This window comes from Nuphar pumila, chromosome 11 (genome assembly GCF_984573655.1).
Source record: "Nuphar pumila chromosome 11, dmNupPumi1.hap1.1, whole genome shotgun sequence".
In the NCBI taxonomy this organism is placed as follows: Eukaryota; Viridiplantae; Streptophyta; class Magnoliopsida; order Nymphaeales; family Nymphaeaceae; genus Nuphar; species Nuphar pumila.
In genome coordinates, this window is record NC_143259.1 from 8419722 (window position 1) to 8430578 (window position 10857).

Below are 10857 nucleotides of genomic sequence, written 5' to 3' on the forward strand. Positions count from 1 at the left end.
GGAGGGTGATCAGGTGCTTAATGCACAAATATTTATGCAATAGTATTGCACCTGATCTTTTCACGCCAAGAACTCGTTTGTGGTGTTTGAAAGTGACGTGGCCGGTTTTGAACGTGAGAGGTCGACAGTTTCACACGTGGCAGTCGAAAGCGTCGGTGGTGATACGTGCGACGAGTCCGTTGATGGCAGTTAGGGGTAGAACGTTGGCCTCGAGCCCTCGACCTAACCAGGGTTAGAAAGTGGGGTCGTGACGTAGCAAGAGATGGTTAACCCGTGGTTAAATGGTCCGGGTCGGGGCCTTTCTCTATAAAAGCCCGCTCTGGTTGGTTGGTTTTTTTGACTGCCTTACTTTTCCGCTCCCTCCTCTCTCTCTCTCTCTCTCTCTCTCTCTCTCTCTCTCGAGTAGTAGTAGTAGTGGGAAACGAAGAAGGAGGCGGAGAAGGCGAGAAGCCATGGCGGAGAGCGGAAAAAACCTAGCGATAGTGGCCTTGATGGTCGTGGCAATGGCCGTCGGAGGGATCTCAGGCGTCCGCGGGAACAGAGAGGAGACGGATCTGAGGTACATTGTATACCGATCGTCTTTCGATTTGTGAATTTGGAGCTTCTTTTGAGCTCTGTAATTGTTGTGATTGCGTGATTTGGATGACAGGATCTGGTTTTTAGGGGGAGGTGAACGACATTGAGGGAATTTTAGGGGGTTATGGAGTTTTTGGAGGGGTTAGAAGCTTCGGTTGTGTTGTTCTGTGGAGAATTCTTCGAATGTTAAAGGATTTGAGCGGCAAAGCAGGGATGGATTTGGTGTATGGATGATATTAAGGGGTTTTACTTCGGTTTTAGGGGTGAAAGCGAGGAGTGTGATGCAATGGATGATGGAGAGTTGCTAGAATTGGCCGTGTTTTTGGCGATCGAACTGTTTCCTCTTTTACTTTACGTTGATATTTCGTTTTCGTTTTTCGTAGTGTCCGCTTTTGTAAAACGCAGAAGGATTTGAGTCAAGAAAATTCTTAATTTAATTTTTTTACCGTTTTTTTGTGAAATATTGAAAAGTATGATTGAATATCAATGGATCTTCTCTTGTATCTCTGGTTTTCGGATTTACACTGCTTTTTCTCTTATTTTCCGCTGGAAATTTATATAATGCGAAACGCTTTTACTTGGAACCTTATGTTTTTTTTGTTATAACGAAGGAAATGGGATTTTCTTCCTTATAATGACAGAATTTCAAGACCTTTTTCACGTTTATCAGCTCGAACATCGATTCCTTTCATACTAAAATTTGGCTCGAGGAAGAGAACGCGTTGAAGTTCCCTTCTAGTAGACGGATTTTTTAATTCTTTACTGAGTAGTGAGTTTCTGTTGCTCTAGAAACAGAAGATCTGAAGAGCTTTACCATGTATTGCCAAAGCGGATGAGAAACTGCATTAATTAATTCTTCACTGTTTTATACCTGTCGGTTTAAATTTTACTTTTTTTCTATTTGGATCCAAGGTGGAGAACGCGTGCCTGTTGCACTTGACTGGGAAACAGGGGAATTAATAATGTATTTTTTGGGTTTCGAAGTGTTCTTTTCCCTGGCGTGTATTGAGACCTTCTTTGCCGATATTAGTAGCTTATTAGCCAGTTTTTGTGTTTTTTAAGAGGCTTATTAGCCAGTTAAATTGATGTTTTTTCGCTTCATTATATATTTTCACTGCATCGGTTAGGTCTAGACTCTAGAGCTCTCTGAGCGCCTACTTAAGTATTTTAAGAGTGATTCATTTGAAAAAACAGTGATTAGCCTTCCATTTCCCAATCCTTCGGATTCGTATGGGCATGGACGGTAGATCTGGACCGTCGGATTCGCTTTTAGCTCGCAAGCGATCTGTGGACTACATGCCAACGATTAGTAGCGAAAGACGTTTCTTTTTCTGAGTCTGGGTATTGGGAATTCCGAAGCGTCGGTACTCACCCAATCCGCCCATCCAACCTCCCCTGCTTCTCTTCTTCTCACTCTGCTTGCTGCTTTTGACCGCCTGGTGCAGGGGCGCAGATCAGGTCATGCTGAACATGAGCGTTTTTACTCATGCGGACATCGTGGCCGTCTGTTTGCCTTTGGATGAATGCCACGTGGTTTTGTTGACTTTTGAACTTTTAAAATGCAAATCGGATGGCCACGATGTCAGCATGAGCAAAAACGCTCATGTTCAGCATGACCTGACCCGCTTCCCTGGTGCAGTGCATGTGCTGAATGTTAATGCATCGACGTATCGTGCGTCGAGAGGGGAAAGCAGTTGCGCGGAATTAATGCGTGGATAGATTAGGCCGCCTTCCACCTTTCGGGATTCGAGCGGGTAAATACTGAAAACGTCCTGCGTTAGGAAATTCTGGGGTTTTCTTGCGGCGGTTCCTGCCTTCTTAACGGTGAAATAGACCGTGGTGGACCCTTTCGGTTGATGGGTCGAAGTCCATTTTCTCACATTTTACGGCACAGATTGCGTATTTCGCTATTCCGGGATGTGTTTCCCTTTTTTTATTGAAAATAAAAAGGAAACAGGAGTCGTTGCCCGTTGGTCTTCAACGGAAACCACCCAGTTGACGGGCGACCCTCGCGAGCAAAAGGGAAAAGGTTGGCCCCTGGAATGACGGGACACGCACCACCCTAGACAGCTCCCGTAGGAAGTTACACAAACACCCTCAGGTGAAAGTGTTTTCATTTCACTACGAAAGCGAATATCACCAAATTATTCCGATTATTACTGGATGGGAACTACCTGTCTTTTCGGACAACGAAGTATATTCTGTCTATTTTGTAAAGGATGGGGGTAAATATGTAATATAAAAGTAATCTGAATGCATTACAGTATGAGCAATATAGTGAATTCTGACCGACTCTGTTTGCCTTTTCTTTTTCTTTCTTTTAATTTCTCAGTGGAATTAATGTTGAAGCGCATGAAGCGAGGCTGCAACAGATCAGATCTAACATGTTAGTCGATTTTTCCTCTTTCTTACGTGTTTTTTCCCGCAAATGCCATTTATCTGTCAATTGGTATGTTTGGATCACTATTTACTGTGAAAATTATGTAGGCGTTTTCCTCTGATTGCTTGTTTATTTATTCAGGTCTGTGATTAATCCGGTCGTGGAAGACCCAGAAGCTGTAGCAGATATGGTCACCATGTAAGTTTGAGGCCCCTTTCTTATCTTGAAAGTAAATCTGCATCTGTAATTTTACCCGTCTATTTTGTATTGCTCCAATTGCCTTTCATGACTACTGGAGTCATTCTTAATAGTACTTGAAAGCTCGTCCTATCGCGTTCCGTATTTCCGTGCGTCATGCATAAATGCATTTCTTAATATCTTGTGATCTTGTCAGGAGGGGGATTTTTCAGTGGGTCACATGAGCCTTCTGATGGGGATCCTCCATTAAAGCAGTGTTTAAGTATGTTCTACAATCGCTTGTCCTAAGTTGCTCAGTTGGCCAACTCTTTTGAAAATCTAAAATCACCCAACACCTTCTCCGTTGTTTATCGAGTAGCAAAATCGCCCGGAAGGTGCGGATCTACCAAGTTGGTTTGAAGCTGTAAGCTATAAAATTAGGCTGCCCTAACTTTGTACAAATATTTTTTTAGATATGTCTTATCCATGGCTCAATTTGGAAGCTTTCTGTTAAATTGCATTTTAAAGTGTTTTGTCAAAACTTACCCTTTTCTGATTAGCAGCAGTTCATGAGCTGTAGAAAGTGACAAGTATGGTTTATCATTTACTAATTGCATGTGAGCGCACACATGCAGGGCAGGGTCTTTGGTTTTTAAACTCCTTCCGAAAATGACAGATGTCATCCGAGGTGTTTTACAAAAGCAGGTTGTGAATCATTTTCTTTTGGAGAAAATGACCAAAACATCCCTTTGCTAGTGTAGTCTGACGATCTTTTCTTTTACTTTTGATCTATTTGTGTCCAACTCAAAAAACCAACAACCAACGGGGGGGGGGGAAGGAGTTAGTGCACGTCACTTTGTGTTGGAACGTTGCAAGTTCGAATCCCAATGGTACGGTGGTATAACTGGTAGGGGTCTGCCTACCCCAGCTTTCTCTGTTGAAAAAAAAAAATCAAAGAACCAACAAGAATACCGATTCTTGTTTGACTTCTAACGGTCAAAAAATCTGTTCACGCTTCTGTTGTACCGAATACCGATTCCTTCCTACTCTGTTCCTTGTAGGATATGATATAACCAGACGGCGTTCTTGATCATTGTACGCATTTTTGTCCCTAGAGAAAAACTCGATCATTATTCCCTTTGGAAAAGGGAAGTTTGAGACTGTTCATCCTCTTTGTGCGAGGAGACCAAGAACACAAAATCACTAAAGAAAATGTGTCCCTTCTACCCTTCACTTTACCGCTATACATTCCCACCTTTACGATTTCTATTCTTTACCTTTCAATTTTTTACCTTTTTTGTGGGATCTACAGCTGACAGATTTCATGGCGTAGGGGTGTTCGAATAAGCGAATTATATATCTTACTAAGTTATTTAGAATGTCTTCCAAGTTATTTCTTACACTAGCGAGTTTGCCAGAACTGTTGAGTTGATCTTTCTGTTTTCCCTGCCGTTTATGATTTACCGGTACCCTTTTAAAGCTCAAAAGTGACATCGACGCATATGTTTTCCCCATTTTTATACAAGAATCTACTAACATTATCTCCTAGTATGACATCACTTCTGAAATCTGAGAAGGGGCATAAAGTGTGTGAAATATCTTGGAAGCCATGGAATAATTTTTGTAGTCCTATAAATGGGAAAATGAAAGACAGGGGGGCAAATCTTTTCATTCGCCTAGTCTTATAGATAACTTGTTGCTTCCTTAACACTTATAAATGTTTAAGCACTCAAAAAGCAAGTTTAGAAGGTACTTAGACCCATCAGAAGGGAGAAAAGGACCGTCGAGAAAAAACAGGAACATTTAGCTTTCACAAATGGAGAGTGATTTTGAGTCTTTGACACCCTGCATTCACCAACTTGGCATTCCTGCACCTTTTTCCTAATGCACCCACTTAAACATAGTATGTTTTAGGAATTTACTTCAAAGATAAAGTGACACCATTGTAACGTGGTTCCTTGGACCCGATCTGGTTTCGCCAAGAATTACCCCTTCCAACCATTGTTTAGAATTTGGACGTCTTCAAGGTTTGAAATTTTGAACCTTTTTTTTTTGTTCATGGCAGGAGCATTAGGAACAGCACGGCAAGGAGGTCGCTGGGCTACCTGTCGTGCGGCACCGGCAACCCCATCGACGACTGCTGGAGGTGCGACCCCAACTGGGCCAGCAACCGGAAGAGGCTGGCCGACTGCGGCATGGGGTTCGGTCGCAACGCCCTCGGTGGACGCAACGGCCGCTTCTACGTGGTGACCGACTCCTCCAACGACGATCCCGTGAACCCGCGGCCGGGCACCCTCCGCCACGCGGTGATCCAGGCCGAGCCTCTCTGGATCGTGTTCAAGCGAGACATGGTGATCGTGCTGAAGGAGGAGCTGATCATGAACAGCTTCAAGACCATCGACGGTCGCGGTGCCAACGTCCACATCGCCAACGGCGCCTGCATCACCATCCAGTACGTCACCAACATCATCATCCACGGCATTCACATCCACGACTGCAAGCCCACGGGCAACGCCATGGTCAGGAGCACGCCCACCCACTACGGCCTGCGCACCATGGCCGATGGGGACGGCGTTTCCATATTCGGGTCCAGCCACGTCTGGGTGGACCATTGCTCGCTATCCAACTGCGCCGACGGCCTCGTTGACGCCGTCATGGGCTCCACCGCCATCACCGTCTCCAACAATTACTTCACCCACCATAACGAGGTCAGTTTGGTTCCTACCATGTGTAGTGTTTTCTCTCCCAGTATTCACTTTCTCATTCAATTCTTGCTCCCCCATTTGTGAAATTGGCGTCCTTTATTGTGAGGGTTCTTGGACTCTGCGATCCGAGTCGTTGGTTATTCTTCCCTATAGATTCACCCGATTCAACGAATTGATATTTTCCATGAAGATCATGCATTATGTTTTGGTTGCTTACTCATTGTTTCGGATTGTGGGATCTCCAGTTTTACATAATAAAACAGGAATTAGGAAAAAGAGGAACCCAATTTTTTGTAAAATGTGTGTATCATCGAGGGATCGTCGGCTTGTTTTCTTTTGCTCTCTTTTATTGGGAATTTTGTCCTCACCCGACGGGCCTTACGTGGATCGAAGCGGCCTGTCATTTAAGTTGCACGCTTTCTACGAGACAAGAAGGATTTTTCTCCCGTTCGTCTTGTCAGAGGAGGAAGGTGACCCTTTTGGTCATTTCTTTGGGGTGTTTTATTGTTCCGTTGGTATAGCGACACAGACTTTGGCCTTTCTCTTTGGTTCTTTTCCTTGCTTTACTTTTTGTCGCAATCCTTCCACTAAATCGCCGTTCTATGGTTTTTGCGATTTTGAAGGTGATGCTGTTGGGGCACAGTGATTCATATGTGAAGGACAAAGACATGCAGGTGACCATCGCTTTCAACCATTTCGGTGAGGGTCTCATTCAGAGAATGCCCAGGTAAAAAAAAACAAACAATCAACCAAAAGTGAATACTTTTTTTTTTTTTTAATTAATCTCTATCATGGTTGATTTATAATTAGGCAATATAGATCCTTGTTCTCCTAGCCTGAACTGGTTTGGACCACTGTGGGACATTGGAATGTCTCTGCTGGACATGGTACCCACACCCACCAGGACAAAGCAAGTCTTTGGCCACAGAAGTCATTACTGAAATGGTGCACAAATCCACTGGGTGGTCTTGTGGCTTTGGTGATTTTATATTCTTCTGGGTGGGATCTGAGTCAAGACTTTGCATGGTCATGTCATAAGGTTTTTCCCTTCTCTCTTTATAGGCAGCATAATAGCATTCTGTAATCCAAATGGGATTCAACAAAGTTAGTCTATAGCAGTTTGATACGGTTCGACTTAGGCGCTCTTTACTAGCTGACCGTCAAGGTCAACCCTGGTAAACAGGAGTCTTGATTCGCAGAGCCAGTAGGGCCACTCAAGGCTCATCATGCCAACTGAAGTTCCGGTTTGGTTTATGGTCATGCATTGTACCGTGTCTGCCCACACTGCCCAGCGAAAGGAAATGGGCTCCAGCATATTCTTCATAAAGTTTGTTCGCTTTTCCCGTTCACTGTTGAAAACTTGTGATTTTTTTTTTTTTGTTTTAGTAATCGCTGTCTACTTTTTCTCTCTTTCGAGGGGACAACAGGTGCAGGCATGGGTATTTCCACGTGGTGAACAATGACTACACCCACTGGGAGATGTATGCCATAGGAGGGAGTGCATCCCCCACCATTAATAGCCAAGGCAACAGATACCTCGCCCCCGTTAACCCATTCGCCAAGGAGGTAAAACGTCTCTCTATCACACACTTTGGTCATATTTTTGGTCCTTATGTATCGAAAATGACCAAATCAATCCTTCAGTGGCTTCTTGCATTTAATTTTGTTGGGATTCATTGGTCATTTAGTTGGGGGATCCAGGATCCCTTGTTAGCCAATCAACAGTCTCTGATCGGTTAGGGCCTAAGTCGACAGTCGAGACCATAGACTTCCATTCATCTGAATTGCTCGAGTCGAGACCGTGACCATAAAACAGGAAGTAAGGACATGCGCAGATCTGCTTGCTTGCTCGGGCATTATAAACTCGTGCCTGAGCACACTCCAGTACTGTCGGTTACCGTTATTATTTTTGCTTATGGGAAGATGGTCCCACTCCTTGTATCATAATGCATGCCGCTTTGGTAGAGTGTCCTGGCTGTATGAACTATGAACACTATCGTCCAAGCACAAGATCATGTCCGTGCTGCTGTACATCTGTACTTGTACCTGTGCACCTTCTATTGCCTTCAAACCTCATCAATTCGGGCCAGGACCCATCTCTTTGGGTGTGTAACCTTTTTTTTTTTTTAGAAGACTTAGGGTGCATAACCTTGTTGAACCAAACTAGAGCCGACTCTTTCTGTCAGTGTAGGTAGGCCACCGTGCCAATTCACGGACTGAGCCAGTGTTGATAAGGCTGGCCCACCCCTTCCTCTCGATGCATTATTTTGCGTTGTCCATTTCCTTAAGGACACACTTCTACAGGGTCCTTGTTTTGTCATTGAGAAGGTGTAGGCTTCTATCAAGTGCATGTGTGTGTGTGTGTGTAGTGTGTGTGTGTGTGTGTGTGTGTGTTGGGGGGGTGAGCTAATGTGTGCACGTAGACTAGAGGGGCTAAATGGTCGGGCTCTTGCTTGATGAACAGGTGACCAAGAGGGTAAACACGGCCACAGGCGTGTGGAACAACTGGAACTGGAGGTCTGAGGGCGACCTCATGTTGAACGGAGCCTACTTCACCCCATCAGGCGTGGGCGCAGCTGCCAGTTATTCAAGGGCGTCGAGCCTGAGCGCCAAATCCTCCTCATTGGTGGGCACCATCACATCTGCGGCAGGGGTTCTCACATGCAGAAAGGGCACCACCTGCTGACCCAACAAACACCAACCCATTACTCCTTTTCAATACTTTCCACTCCCATCCCCTCTCTCTTACTTTTTTCTTTTTCACTTATTAGAAGACCCCCCCCCCCCCCCCCCAAAAAAAAAAAAAAAAACAAAGAATAAGAATAAGAAGTCCCATCTGACGGTGTACATTTTACACTCATCGGTCACACAGTCCTGGTTCATCTTCATTTCAACCTCCCCCTGGTTCATTATTATTGTTTTTTTTTTCACAAAAAAAGAAAACAATGGAATTATTAAAGATTTATATTGGCAGGAAAGGAAGCGTTGTTATTGTTCGTCCATTACTTAATTTCTTCTTCTCCTTTTATTTTCTTTTTATTTTTGTTAATGCTGTAATAGTGAATGCCTTTTGAAATTACTGTTACTACATAGAAAGTTAAAAAGATGCAAATTCCTTGTATTGTGACTATTGTAATCAGAGGTGGTGAGAATGAAACTTTCATCTTTTCCCTTTTTTTATATCTTTACCTCTGTGATTGTGATTAAGAAAATTCTTTATATTGAAGGAATCAAGATGTTTCTCTTTTTTCTTTTCAACTTTTGCATAGTTTTATTCTTTTTTGTGCTGTGTTCATCATCAATTCATCATTCATCATGTTGGAAAAACTGGCTGTTTCTTTAACTCTTAAGCCCGTTTCTCATATGAAAAAGGGGTGGGGATCCTCCTCATTTCTATGGCCTCACTAGGCATTAATGTCCTACGGTCTGTTTGTGACTTAACACAGAGTGGCAACATATCTCTTGGCAGTGGGATGGGCAGAACAGATATTAATGCTAGCTAGCTAGTCAAGAAAATTTTCTGAGCCCACCTAAAACATTTAATACATCTATACTGCCCAACTGGGTTCCTAACGCACGTCTTGTTATTGTCATCTCATCCAGCTCAACATTTAATACACCGAAAACATGTGTACACCAAATTTTCAGGGGGTACAAATCAGCATTGTACTTTGAGCATGGAGCCCTGACCTGCATAAGTAGGTTGGAATAGCCGGAGTTGGTGCAAATTAAATGAGACATTATGATTTTCAAGGCCCTCTGATCCACCCGTAGGAGTAAGGGCTTAACCGATGGATAGTATTTTTAGAGGGGACATAATCCAAGGAAAAAACACCTTAAATCACCAACCCACCGATGAGTACACCCAGCTTCATCCTTGTGACAAGGGATGCCTCTCTTGGGTTTCGAATTTGTGACATCTCATCAACTTGGTGACATTTAGAAGTTGCCCCCACCAGATGAGCGGTTGCCTACAATGGATAAAGTTAGGTTAGTCTTTGCCAGGTTTTTTTCTTTTTTTTTTTTTGTTTTTTAACGGAAAGAAAACATTGTGTCATTTAACCTTGGCCTTGTTTCAGTGTCCACAATGTAGGACAATGCATTACACCTCTCGCCCATCGGAGATAGTTTCCACTAACTTCAAGCTTGTGGCAAGGGACACATATTCTAAGTATCGAACTCTTGAAGTTATGGGCCTATGACCCACCAGTGATTTGATAACATAAAGGTTGCACTGGATCTTCCAGCTTCACACTTTTTAGATAATATATAGCTTGAAATATGGATGCTCCTGGGATATGCAAATCATGTTTTTCTTTTGTCTAAAGATGCTCACTGTTGCAAAAATCTAGTCCCCTTTGCTCAGTAGGTGGCACAGCCAGCTTTGGTCTCATGGCAAGGGATGCACACCTGTGGATTTCGAACTCGTGATGTCCCTTCAGCTTGGTGATGTTCATGAGTTGCCACTACCGGATGAGCAGAACCTTCGTGAGCAAGTTTTAGTAGCATGTGCATCAATGCAAGTCATGTTATGTGTATTTAAGTGCAGCAACCGCCCCTTCTTCTTCTTCTTCTTCTTCCACCACAATGATTAAAAGGTAAATGTCATAAGATTGTAAGCAACTTGTGTTGAATTCTTATAAAAAAGATCAGTGATTGAGACATGTTAACCACATTTGGTGAATTATTTTGATTAACAGTGGCCTTGGCCGTGGAATCTTTCATTGCCAACGTTTCAAATCCTAAGAGAATGGCTATTAGGTAAGATCCCCATTAATTATATTGCATCAGCGAAGTAGGGGAACTGCCTTTATGTGTCCGTGCCATAAAACATCATATAGTATTTCGCAACTTCTTAGATAGAACAATTATGTGAATAATTTACTCAGCGTGAGGGGACTACTTTTAGCCAATTCATATTATACTGTGGTGTTAGTTTTCTAGTTAGGTCATAACTCAAAGGTATTGTTGCCCTACCAAACTACAACTATTTTTTCTCTTAGTGGGCCAATTGTAGGT

General features: G+C 43.3%; 1 protein-coding gene across 1 annotated transcript; it reads left to right on the forward strand.

Annotated features, from left to right (window-relative positions):
• Positions 1-381: 381 nt before the first annotated feature.
• Positions 382-8839, forward strand: LOC149821844 (putative pectate lyase 8). The gene is made up of 7 exons (XM_089980743.1): positions 382-559; positions 2909-2962; positions 3098-3154; positions 5199-5841; positions 6462-6565; positions 7266-7404; positions 8303-8839. Exons 1-7 carry the CDS (start codon positions 453-455, stop codon positions 8522-8524), a joined length of 1326 nt encoding a protein of 441 aa, XP_089836869.1. The 5' UTR covers positions 382-452; the 3' UTR covers positions 8525-8839.
• Positions 8840-10857: the final 2018 nt, after the last annotated feature.